At 37.8% G+C, this 13,708-nt stretch overlaps 2 protein-coding genes across 2 annotated transcripts in view; one reads left to right on the top strand and one right to left on the bottom strand.

Annotated features, from left to right (window-relative positions):
- The window catches only part of LOC136884522 (protein FAM50 homolog), a 32,552-nt gene extending 27,153 nt beyond the window's left edge, over nucleotides 1-5,399 (bottom strand). Inside the window, exon 1 of the mRNA XM_067156759.2 lies at nucleotides 5,307-5,399. The gene's annotated coding sequence lies outside the window, so the exon portion shown is untranslated. The remainder of the gene's footprint in view (nucleotides 1-5,306) is intronic.
- Nucleotides 5,400-5,823: 424 nt separating this feature from the next.
- The window catches only part of LOC136884109 (mucin-5AC), an 81,009-nt gene continuing 73,124 nt past the window's right edge, over nucleotides 5,824-13,708 (top strand). Inside the window, exons 1-2 of the mRNA XM_067156148.2 lie at nucleotides 5,824-5,912; nucleotides 11,610-11,710. Of these exons, the coding sequence (XP_067012249.2) occupies nucleotides 11,662-11,710 (49 nt within the window). The 5' untranslated portion in view covers nucleotides 5,824-5,912; nucleotides 11,610-11,661. The remainder of the gene's footprint in view (nucleotides 5,913-11,609; nucleotides 11,711-13,708) is intronic.

Below are 13,708 nucleotides of genomic sequence, written 5' to 3'. Positions count from 1 at the left end.
GCTGTATTGATTTGGTGAATCTCCCCAACCGTTATAATTTAAACTGCATTGGAAACCATGTGGTACACAATACCATGAAGACAACTGATGGATCACATCTGTGGCCACAGGTGCCTAGGTACCAATGCCCAAACAGTCAGTGTGCATCCAAATGTGCTCCAATATGGATGGATGTACGTCAGGTGGAACCATGGTCATACATGAAAATTGCAGTTCTCCATGACAGAAATGCTCATCAGTGTCATGCAGAGCAATGAGAAGCTGTGGGTAATAGAATGTTCCTTAGGATGTGCTTTACAGGCAGAGTGGCGATCATACTAGCAAGTGGTACACACTGACACTACCCACGGTGTAAGTATAATGGCGAGGTGAATCAATTGCGTTCCATCTTGCACATGATGTCAGGCTGGGAGTTCTGGCGAGGCGGGAAAGATGCACGTCTAATTCACAGTCGATTGAAGTATGGTGGTAGTTATGTGCATCAGTAGGGAAAGTATTTCTTAATCTCTGTAAAAGGAACATATTATACAATGTCAGGCTGTGCTATGTATGGTTCGAACAACCACTCCAAGAAAACAAAAGAGTCAACTATAACATATTTGGATTTCTACAGGACAAAGCTGTAGCAAGCTCATGGGTAAGGGCTCATTGAAGGGAGGACAAGTTTAATTTAAAGCCTGATAAGTTATGGTTTCTAAAAGTAGAACATTTGTTGTAACATGACAATTAAGCTGCATAGCAGTAAAATATTCGTTAAATTTTTTCTCAATAAAGTTGCAACATTGGAATAGGCCTACACACATTTGCAAACTATATATATTATAGAAATCAGTACACAAACCAGCTAACATTTATGAGTAAAGATTACTATTATTATATATGTGGTTGCATGACTTAAATAGAAAAATAACCTTAAGCATTTCAGAGAGAAAACTGGATCATAAAATGTCAAAATTTACCAATGTAAGAAAATAATATATCTCGTAAACGGACTAATAATATTATTTAGACGCATGGTGCATTCTCAATTACTTCAACATTATCAGTGCGTACCAGGGCCATCCACACAGCGCTCTGGCCGCGCTTCGGTGGGAGGTAGTTTCGGTAATGGTGGGAGGAGCTTGGCTGGCTGAGCACGCAGTCTGCCCGCCACGCTGAAGTGAGCAGCCGATCCATAAGTCGCTAGTCTAATCCAATGAGCTTTGTTGACAGAGTGTAACTAAATCAGTTTTGCAGTTGTCATGACTGAACATCATAGAAAAAAAAAAAAAAAGTGGTGAAATAGCAGCCTTTAAAGCAGAATGGGAAATTTCATTTTTCTGTACAGCTTATATAGGGCATGCCAAATCTTTAGTGTGCCACCAAGATTTAAAGTGTGTAAAAAAAACCACAATTTGGAACAGCATTACAGTGCCAACCACAAGGATGATTACGGTGATTTTACAGACGTCAGTCACTAATCGAAAGTGGAAGAATTGAAAAAAAATTCAAGCAGCACTATTCTGTAAGTATTATTGTTTTAACTTTACTTATTTACAAACAGGAATGAAAAACTGATTTAATTATCTGAAGAACACTAAAATTGTGACTTGCTGTATTTTTGTCTGACAGGAGATAGAGGAGAGTAAGGTTGGGGGACCCATTTTACGAGCAAGCTACAAATGTTCGATGCGAATTGCCAAAGCTGGAAAACCCTTCACAGAAGGGAATTTAACCAAGGAGTGCCTAATGGATGCGGCGGCATGTATTTGTCCTGCGGAACTAGTTGAGAAATTTGACAAAATCTCTCTTTCTCTTCAAACTGTGACTCACAGAATAGATGACATGGTCGTCGATATGGAACAGCAATTAATGGAGAAGGCAGCAAATTTTGTATCATTTTCCATCGCCCTCGACAAATCAAACCAGAGTGCAGACACAGCTCAGCTCGTTATTTTCATTTGAGGGGTGGATGATGATCTTTGGGTCACAGAGGATTTCCTAGACTTGGTAGCTCTCAAAGACTCCACTACCAGTTTCGATAGTTTCCCAGCTGTGGAGGGTGTTTTTGAGTCAATGGGATTAGAATGGGAGCGGTCGACGAGTGTAACGACTGATGGAGCTCCTGCTTTACATGGTCTACGCACAGGGTTCCTCGGCTATGTAAAATAAAATAAAAAATGGCTGAGATCGGTAGTACCCTAATGGCGGAGATCCATTGCTTGATACACCAGGAGGTAATCTGTGCAAAAGTCGCCAAGCTTACAGACATAATGGGAACAGTTGTGTGGATGGTAAATTACCTTCTCTCCCATGGACTCACGCAATGTCAATTCAAAGAGTTCTTGGATTATAAGTTAAAAACTAAATTAAGTTAATAAGTTAATTAAGTTAAATAATATGTTGTGAACATCTTATACAACACGTTTTGTATTGAAAAGGTTGAACCTTCCTTAATTCTAATTGTGAGTTCTTGGATGACATCAAAGCAAAGTATCCGGATATATCGTACTATACAGAAGTAAGATGGCTGAGCAAGGCGAAAGTGCTTCATTGTGTTATTTTGCTTACGGAACGCAATAGATACCTTTTGTGACATGAAAGGGCGGAACTAAATTCTTTTGCGTGATCCTAAGTGGGTGGCGGACTTGGCATTTTAAAGTGACTTACTGCCCATCTGAATACTCTGAACACTTCGTTTCAGGGCGAAAAGCACAATACCTGCGATTTGGTGGAAAAAAATTCAAGTGTCCAAAAAAATTGTTTTTGTGGGAAAACCAGTTGTGTGCAAGGAACACAGAACACTTCCATTGCTTAAAACAGTGAAGGAAGATGTAGCGAATTACAAGAAGAGTTTGAAAAGAGATTTTCAGAATGATCAGAACTCCAAGCGGTGTTAGATGTATTTGTTCAACCATTTTCTCTTAGTGCAGACAGTGTTCCACAGCTATTTCAATTAGAGCTGAATGAACTGCAGTGCAATGCTCGCCTTAAAGAACACTTTCTAATGCCACAAAGTATCAAAGAATTTTACAGCGGCTTTACGCAAGGAGAATACCACATTTTGTATAAACATGCATGTAAAATTCTGTCAATGTTCAGCTCGACGTACATTTGTGAGCGTTTCTTTTTGGTTCCTAAGCTTACCAAAAGTAAACATCGTGCAACAGTGAGCGTTAGAAACTTGCGCAATTGTTTAAGAATAGTTGTGTCCAGAAATATTGTACCCAATTTGGAGAAGGTTGTTTGCTCCAAAACTTAAAGCTTGTAAAAACGACTCAGCAAAAGTCACTCAAGGTCTGTACTATCTATTCATATTGGTAAAATGTTGTTGAATTTTCCTCTCAAATATGTTCAAATTTCAGTTTTGAATAAATCACATTATTCTTTACTTAACACTTGAGTTTGTTTCCTGCACATTCCATACATCGGAGTACCATTCTATTTGTATATGGGGTATATTTGTTATGGCAAAACAGCTCTATCAATATGATGTCAACAATCCCACAAAAGCCGTCGGCCGCACGACTGTATGTATCTACTCAGCATGGTCTGAACAGCGTCTCTCTATCTCAGGTTACATAATTATTTAAAATCCCTTCTCGTTTCTATTTGTTCTTGGCCTTGAGGTTCATGGAGGTGAATGACTGGCTGTACGGGTGGGGGCAAAGGCTGGTACATTCCTTGTGCTTGACACACATTAGGAAATACTTTCTGCTAATTATCAGAGTTCTGTATTGTGTTCATGCACATATCTTGGGAACACAAGACTCACAGGAATAAATCCTTTTCTTACCCTTTCTGTTGTTGGCTACTTGGTCATGAAAGATATTTAGCAACTTTAACCATATGTAAGAAAAATGTATCATTTTTTATGTTGTCGCTTGTTGGCTTTTATCATACATACGCATAAAACTTTTAAAAACATTTTAAAATGATCTAAACATTCTTCAAAATACTATACATTGACCTAAAGCCACCTAGAAAGTTGAAATAATGACTGATCATCCCAAAATGGCAGAAAAAAGGCAAAGTAAAAAATGTGGTACTGTAGTTTGTTATATCGTAGAATAAATTTCTATACAACCGAGCAACGTCCTAAGGCAAAGGGAAAAAGAAAATATGACTTCAACAACATCCGGCCCCTATTCATGACCTCTAGACGCCCTGAGCTTATCCTAGGTAGGCTATTACTGGGGTTGCTGGAGCCACCTAGGCTAATTTTGATTTTGGTCAAGATGTTTAAGGCCGGAAGCCCATTCCTGACACCCCTTGATTTTTCACGTGAAAATTCGAATTCAGTATTCAACCCATATTTGATATGTAAATTGTTTAGATCTGTGTTGATGCCTGTGAAATAGTGTAAACTATCATTTATGTGCTCTCCAAAAGCTGAATACCGTTTGTATCTGATCGCATTTTTGTAGGACCTACCATGAACAACAAAGGTGAAAGATTACAGTCTTTTCTAACCTCTGTAACTACTCTGAACTAAGAACTGATTCTACCACCAATTCCCACTGCAGCCCGATTTTCATCATAAATGTCTTTGATTGCCGGGGGAAAAAATGTAGAACAACCCGGGGTAATTAGAACATTAACATATAAATACCATATGTAGGAAAATAAAATACAAAATTGATAGGGTAATTAGAAAAAGCTCTTGCACAAATTGAGTAACACTCCATAATGTGTGGGAAAGCAGAAACATCATTAGTTACTTTTTAGAATGTATATAATAATGTTATAACTACTCCAGGTTCCCCTAGAGGATGTCAGTATTGCACCTAAACTTATACGAAGAGAAGTCAATTTTACTGTATAGATGGAAAGATGACTCCTCAAAGATTAACCACGGATACAATCAACCATAAGTGCACTGTCTATCATTAACCTGCGTGGTAGACTGTGGTATGTTGACTTTAGTAAGAAATTCTTAGTGCAGGTCTAATTATTTTTTTTTTCTTTTTTCACTTTTCATATTTTAACTGTCATTGACAATGAACTGTTAAAAGTCTTTCCCAGTAGTTTGTTCCACCCTTACAACACCCGCACCGAGCCAACTTCTACGAGGTGCAGATGAATGTTGAAACCTTTATAGAAATTCCAACACATTAGTAAGGTTTACTCACGGAAAATATGTATCTGAATAAGTCTAATTTTCTTTCCAGTTTTGAAGGAAAAGAAATAATAAATTAAGCATTCTGTGGCAATGGCCTTCCCCTTGTACTGCACATTAAATTTAATAAATGTGAAACTAAAAATAATAATTCAGTCTCGTACAGTCTACAGCTTAACCAACATAATACTAGGTATATTTTACTAACCTTTCCTCCTGATCGAAAATATGTGATAGAAATTAATTGAAAGAGAAGTCTAAATACAAATCAACTTCCACTCTTGCACCACGATGTTTAGGCAGACATTTTAACAAATGAGTGTCGTCTTATTACCAAAAATGTATTTACCATCGGTATGAAGTTGAGGAAATAAACGGCGAAAACTCAAAATGACTTTCACATGGCAAAACGTTGAACTAACTTGTGTCAGAACTAAACATTTCATTTGCACTGTTTATTTTAAACGTATTCTTTGACCAACATATGCATTTTCCCTTGTTTTCTTTTTACAGAGATTTGGGTTTTCGTTGTCATAATTTGGTACGAAATTCAGACTTCATACATGGTTTGTATTTGCTCCAGAAATGCAGCTATTAATTAAGTCTATTTAATACACTTTTTTTTCTGGGTCGAGATCTTCACTGTAAGTATATTAGCTCGCCCTTGGCAAATTCCACTGTAATTTGTTTAATATTTCGGAGACGTATGTGCCGTTACGAAGTGAAGAGTATTAGTATACCTTATGCACCGCCTTTCTGTCAGTGACAGCTAATATGGGCAATACTGGTTAAGAAAGGAGGCATGAGAAAACAGGTGGTTTGGTAGCCAGTAAAATATATTTGTACAAAGCTTTTAAGCTCACTTTCTTCATCTCGAATTTGCTTTTAGTATAACTGCCTTTATTGAGATCGTTTCGTAATTATTTCACAATTGTGGCTAACACTCTAATTATACTCCTGTTCAAATTATGGTGTTGACGACCTGTGTTTATTGGGCATCTTGCCAATAAACCGCGATTATTTCTTTCTGTCTATATTTTCACCCGTTGAATTTTGTGTCTTTTAAACAACTGTTACACGAAAATTCCCCCAGAATTGTAAATTACTGTAATTTCAGTGTTACAGCAGAAATGTATTAACAGATGTGAAAAAAGTTTTGTTTTTCGTATCTTACATAGGCCCCATTTATTCTCTGCAGAGTTTAATGTGATATCATGTGAACATTTCAGATCCTATTTTGCAAATAGGGTATTTAATTTGCTACAGTTGGACATGGCTAGAGAGTTGGGTCTGTTCATGTTGTAGCAAATAAGTGGTTATTAGAAACTTTTCATATAGGAATGAGCCTCCGTGGCTCAGGCGGCAGTGCGCCGGCCTCTCACCGCTGGATACCGTGGTTCAGATCCTGGTCACTCCATGTGAGATTTCTGCTGGACAACGTGGAGGCAGGACAGGTTTTTCTCTGGATACTCCGGTTTTCCCTGTCATATTTCATTTCAGCAACACACTCCATTAACATTTATCATTGCCCCAGAGGAGTGCGAAAGGCTACGGCAGCTGGCACATTTCCTGTCCTCGCTGTTAGATGGGGCTTCATTCATTCCATTCCTGACCCAGTCGAATGACTGGAAACAGGCTGTGTATTTTCATGTAGGAATGAATTTGATGTTGGCTACTCTCAAAACTTTTGGAAAGATAAAGTATTTTATTGTAGGCCTAATGTTGTCATGGAATATTCTGTTTTCTGTCTGTTATAACACATTTTTTAAAACAATTTTTACTTTGAAGGGATAGACTAGGAAAAAAATTCATTCAGAAAATAGCTGAGGGCTCAGCTTGTGGGGAAGACCTCTAAAATTAGATTATAAACCAAATTAAAGAAATAATGTACTCGTCTTCAGTGGTGCACGAGAATGACCCAGGATAGCAATTGATGACCTGATATAATAGTAATAATCGTATAGCCTCTTGTTACCTTGTGTAGGTATTCTAATTTGATACCATTTAGGCTGTCTGTATGAGAATTTTGGCATTCCTTTTAATTCTGTCGGATGGTGGAAGAGCTGGACCACTGTTGGGTGATCTGTAGCCAAGTTTTAATTCATTTTGGTGGTCGAATAACAAATGTGTCAAGATATTTTTTTTTACCTGCTGATATTGTACAGATGAAATGAAATGAAATGTCGTATGGCTTTTAGCGCCGGGATATCCCAGGACGGGTTCGGCTCGCCAGGTGCAGGTCTTTCTATTTGATGTCCGTAGGCGACCTGCGCGTCGTGATGAGGATGAAATGATGCCCAGCCCCCATGCCGTAGGAATTAAGGTTAAAATCCCTGACGCGGCTGGGAATCGAACCCGGGACCCTCTGAACCGAAGGCCAGAACGCTGACCATTCAGCCAACGAGTCGGACATTGTACAGATTGTCTCGCTGAATCAACTCTTTTCTGCCCTTCAGAAATCTGACCTACTGCTGAGTTTGCATGCATGTCGTAAAAGGTTTTTAAAAGGGGGACAAGCTCTGGTGCCCTTCAGAAATCTGACCTACTGCTGAGTTTGAATCCACGATCGTGGGATCCACAACCCCTTTGGATGGGAAGGTCGAATGCATCCACGGTATCCCCTGCATGTCGTAAAAGGTTTTTAAAAGGGGGACAAGAGGCTCTCAGCTTTGGACCGTAGGTTGGCAAGCGCGGTTCCCTTAGCTGAATGTGGCATTGCTACCACTTACTTATGTCTGGCTCCTTGCTTTCGCCTTTCCTATCTGATCTCCCTTCTTCAATTATTGTTCTCTTCCGGCCAGACTATTTGGTTACAAGTAACTGTTCTCATTTTGGTTCGGTATTGAAGATGATGTATATCACAAATATTATAATAATATTTATAGATCCACCTGTTCAATACAGTACAATACAATCCACTATTTCATGTGGTTAAAATAATACTTAAAAGTCACAGGTACATGTTTCACCCTTTTTGTACGGGCATCATCAACCCATATCAATCTTACCCTTGCGCCACGTTGGGCCAACATTTTTTTCTTGAGCCGATGTGTTCTAGACTGTGGTGTCAATCTCCTTTTCAAGCCCCACTGTTGGCGATAATTTTTCTTGAACCTAACACTTATTTTTGCAACCACGGTGGATATTGGATCTTTCTAATCTTATAAACTGTTATAAAATGTTGAACAATGATCTCATAAAATGTTATACTATAACATCTAAAATGAGGATAACGCATAGAAAGTATGTTAAAAATACTGTGAATTAACAGTTTTGAAGATTATAATGTGGTTAATCTTGAATATTTGAGCGTTTAAAACCAAAATGGATGCTCTTCTTATACATCATTTAGGACTGTGATGGCCTTGAGTATAAAAGCACAATCATCCAAGGGGAATGTTTGTTCCACTCCCATAACATGTGTTCAAGATAGTAAGATCAATGTCAGTTATTTAAAATAGAAGTGTGAACGTATCAAATGTGTTCAAATATATACGGTTGATTTATCAGAAAGTTGTAGAAAAGAAGATGGGACTTCTTGTAGGGGACATTGCTAATGATAAAATGTTGTGGTGTCAAAGCTAGCTGATGTCAATGTTTAGTTATGTAATCAATTGGATCCATAAGACGGTCAAGTGGGTGTTGTTATCCCTGTTGAAGCTAGCATTGCTGGAACAGTCCGACGTACTTATCACGCACCGTACGAGTAAAACTCAATCATTACTTCGAATAAATATTTCAACAGGGATATTTTGGTTTTAAACGCTCAAATATTCAAGATTAACCACATTATAATCTTCAAAGCTGTTAATTCACAGTATTTTTAACATACTTTATATGCATTATCCTCATTTTAGATGTTATAGTATAACATTTTATGAGATCATTGTTCAACATTTTACTCTATAGTTTATAAGATTAGAAAGATCCAATATCCAATAACTTTAAGATTGATATAGGCTGATGATGCCCATAAAAAAAGGGTGAATCATGTACCTATGACTTTTAAGTATCATGTATAAATTTTAACCACATGAAATAGTGGATTGTATTGTATTGTATTGTATTGAACAGGTGGATTTATATTATTATAATATTTGTGATATACAGACTATTTGGTTACAAGACCTAGGGAGTCTTTCATTTTCACGCCCTTCGTGGCCCTTGTCTTTCACCTCTGTGGGTGGGAGCTGTAGAATAACACCCTCAGAATCCCCTGCTTGTTGTAAGAGGTGACTAAAAGGGGCCCCAGGGGCTCTCAACTTGGGAGCGTGGATTGGTGCCTACGGGGTCCTTTACTGAGTCCTGGCATTGCTTACACTTACTTGTGCCGGGTTCCTCACTTTCATCTATGCTATCCGACCTCCCTTGGTCAACTATGTTCTTTTCAACCCCGACGGTATCAGGTTGTGAATCCTAGGGGGTCACAACTAAGTATATTTTATTTCCCACCTTGTCGATAACATTAGTTGCTTAAGGCAACTTATTGGTTAAAAGTGGTACATGTTTCGTATATTATTAACATCTTCAGCCACATAACACTGTTTAGATGAAAAATTCATATATTGACAAAGTAGGCTATCAATGCTTTGAGAGAAAGTGTCCTTAAAAATAGCATAAGAAGATTAAATGACAACATTAAAAACAGAATACTCATGTGAAAATATATAAATTATTTTTACAATTGAAAACGGTTGACCGGGCGAGTTGGCCATGCGGTTAGGAGCGCGCAGCTGTGAGCTCGCATCCGGGAGATAGTGGGTTCGAAGATGGTTTTCCGTGGTTTCCCATTTTCACACCAGGCAAATGCTGGGGCTGTACCTTAATTAAGGCCACGGCCGCTTCCTCCCCATTCCTAGGCCTTTCCCGTCCCATCGTCGCATGAGACCTATCTTTGTCAGTGCGACGTAAAGCAAAATAGCAAGAAAAAGAAAACGGTTGTCAATGAAACACTTGTACAATAGTCCATAGAGAATATGGTAATTCTAAATTCCCATAGAGGGAATCAGATTTTTTTCTTTTTTTCTTTTCTTAAAAAGTTCATGTTAAAGATTTAAGAGAAAAAATCTTTTTATGCTCTCATCTTATCCATTCTTGTCACTTCTATCCTTCTTCTCAGATATTTCATTTCACTTGCCTGTATCCTAGTTATGGCTCCCTCCCTCATAACCCAAGTTTGTGCTGCATACATCATAATAGGCATATGGTATGTCCTGTATATTACTCTTTTGCTTCTCTGAGGGACATCCTTGCTCCAAAACTGTCTTTTGATGCTTTTCAAAAATGCTCTGCTTGTCTTCCATGCTCAATTATTTCCTTATCATTTCTTCCACTTTCCTCTATGATACTTTCCAGGTGCTTGAAACTTTTACCTGTCTAAGCTGTTTCCCTCCAAGCATCCTCCCTTATCTCTCTCCTTATTTCTAGTTGTGATCACAGCCTCACCCTTTTTGGCATTAAATTACATTCCATATTGTTCCATCTCATCTTATCATGCATCTAACTGTTCCTGGATATTCTTTTCTGCCCAGGGTAACCAGTCATCTGCAAAAATTATCTCTTTCAGTTTTTCCTTCCCCAATTTTTCTTGCCACTTTTGTCATTAACTTCACCATTACTGCAATGAAGAGCAAAGGTGACAGAGCACTTTCTTGGCATAATTGGCATAATCCCTTTTTTTTTTTTTTGCTCAAACCAGTCTTCTCTCTCCTACTTTCACACAACTGACACTCCCATGGTACATCTCCCTCACTGTTTCTATAGTCTGCTTCTCAACACCTTTTTATTCCATAAGACTTCCCATATTTTGTTTCTGCACAAACTAAATATATTTTCCCAAAGTCCAAGAAGGCCATCAGTAGGTCTTTACCCCAATCATGATGCTCTACAGTTGTTTTACTGTTAATGGAAGGTGTGCTCTGGACCTTCCTGACTTGAAGCTATACTGTTCTTCTCTTAGCTTTTCTTCCACCCTCTTCCTGATTCTGTTCTCCAGCATCTTCTCAAACACCTTTGCACAGTGACATATCAGTGTGACTCTCCTATAGTTTTTTTCCCCCCAAATCTTTCCTATTCCCTGTGGGTGGGGGCGGTAGAGTAACACCCACGGTATCCCCACCTTTCATAAGAGGCGACTAAAAGGGGGCTCCAGGGCTCTCGACTTGGGAGCGCGGAAATCTATTACAGAACTATTTAAAATAATTTTACTTGAGTCTGCCTTGTCAATACACCTTATAATGATAGAAAACTATGTATTTACCATACATGTTTTGGGAAAATAATCCATTCCCTTCATCAGTGATGTCAGGATCAAATAACCATATTAACCTATTATGGTTAAGTTATTATTAGTTTGAGAACTGATTAGTGTTTGATTGTCTAATATTCATTGATATTGTGGGCCTAAAATGTGAAATATACTGTGTTGTCTGACTAGTCTTTCAACAGCATTAAAATTGTAAATAATTGAAATTATTGATTTTATAATTATAATTTGATCCTTTTTTTACAGTAACCAGTGTACATCCATAAAGCAGCACAAATGGTCTTTCAAACTTTAACCAATGGACCTTGCAAGAAGTTCCCAGTCACAGTCTAGAAGAACATCCCATGGTAAGTATGATTAGTAATTGTGTCATGTATAGAAACATAAGGATTTGGTTAGGAACCCAAAAGAATAAACATGATGACAACAAGTGACAAATTCAAAAATGAAACTTTAGAAAACCGGTAAAACAACAAGAAAAGGTAGAAATGAGCATTTTGGTCATACCAAATTCATGGCTTTATACATATTGTCCCTGGAAAGGCTAAGTATCGTAAGCAACAAAATATTAATTTTACAGGAGATGAGAAAAACGATTAGCGAGTCAAATTCTTAGAGTTTAGGCAGTTTCGTTTTTTTTTTCCCACCTTATTGTCATATTAGGTTACGTATTCATTCAATCGTAGCGAAAAGGAACATGTTTTAAAGTTATGAATCTCGCTTACAGTTGTTTGCAGGTCGTTGTCAAGTGCATTGTTTAACAAAGTGGTCGTTTTACAATAGCTTTTGTGGCATTTATGATATTTTTGGAGTGATTGGTTTGAAGGAATATAAGGCATGAGAATAATAAGAGATTTTTTAAATTATTGTTTTAAGAAATGTAGATAAAGGTTTCATTAGGAATCACTTGGATGCCCTCTTCACTAACTGATGATCAGTACAAAGTTTTAGCAGTTTGTAGGCTCTAGAATGCTTATCCATCGTGCAGTGCACAAATGACTTGACGAGTTCCTTAGTAATATTGCCTCAGAACAAAATGGCCCTTGAGCAAATCTCGTAAGACGCTGAGGAGGATCCCGTCTTGTGTCGCATGCTAATGTCCTAGTTGGATATCACCCACATACCTGCCAACTTTCCCGATTTAGGCGGGAGACTCACGATTTTCGACAGTTTTTCCCGCATCCCGATTATTCTATTATTACTCCCGATTCTAGCTTATTTTTTGGTGAACTTCACACATTTGTTTTCAAATTCCGCCATTACAGCTTTTTTACGCCAGTGGCTGGAAGTCCTTCGCTCATTGGCCGTTTTCAAACGAAATATTGAACGTTTATTAATGCAAGAAATGTGCGCAAATTTGCAATGTTTATTGAAACCTGTATACCGACGCGTACATCGATTGTCAATCTCTCGTTCTGGCATGCTATGTTCGTGTTCGTTCGCAGCAGTCTAGTCGATTCCATTATCTTTTTCGATTCTAGAGACTAGTCGCTAGATATTGAGACTTTCTTAGTAATTTAGTGATAGAATTTCAATGATAACGACTAGTGACTTTTCTAGAGATTTTAAGAGCCATTTGGAGATAATTCTGACTAATTTTAATTTATCTCAATATAAATAAAATAAGAGTTTTTTTCTGTACATTGCTCAGAATTTAAAAAGAATTATATTTCCTTACCAGTCGTGACCATAGTAACAAGGGGAAATGCACGTTTTAATTTTCCGTAATTTCTGTCTGTCTGCATGTATGTATGTACGTACGCACGTTCATCACGAGAAAACGGCTGAGGAGAATTTAATGAAAATCGGTATATAACGCCGGGGAATAAGTCGCTACAGTCTAGGCCATAAAAATTGTATTCACGTTGAGTGGAATGATAGTTTAGGGGAAGGCCTAAAATTTAATTCTCAAATATTTATGTTATTATTGGCCCTGTCGATAAGTACTACATAACTAAAGTTATATATCACTAAATTTCCTATTATTTATGTCTTATACATTTTTACCGTACCGGCTAAGATGAACAGAGATATTCAAAGCTGTGACACCGGAGGTTCCGCATTGAACTGTGAACATCGTAGAAACCTCGACTCAAAAACTTGGTCTCCACCTTACACGTTACATTGCAACATAAAAACAATAGACCACAGACAGCAACACAGCCATGATGTAACACTAACTTCAAAGCTCTCAGAGGAACATCTTACGCAAATTGAATATTGTATTTCTGTCAAAAGCTCAAAGAAAATGTTCACCACACTCTTAGTTAATAAGTGACATCTTTTAATGAAAAAAGTGACTACAAATTCGATTCTTTGACTACCAAGTTCATTTCGGTCTAAAG

The sequence above is a fragment of the Anabrus simplex genome, chromosome 12 (assembly GCF_040414725.1).
Source record: "Anabrus simplex isolate iqAnaSimp1 chromosome 12, ASM4041472v1, whole genome shotgun sequence".
In the NCBI taxonomy this organism is placed as follows: domain Eukaryota; kingdom Metazoa; phylum Arthropoda; class Insecta; order Orthoptera; family Tettigoniidae; genus Anabrus; species Anabrus simplex.
The sequence above is the reverse complement of the archived record's forward strand: the minus strand, read 5'-3'. Positions and strand labels throughout refer to the sequence as shown.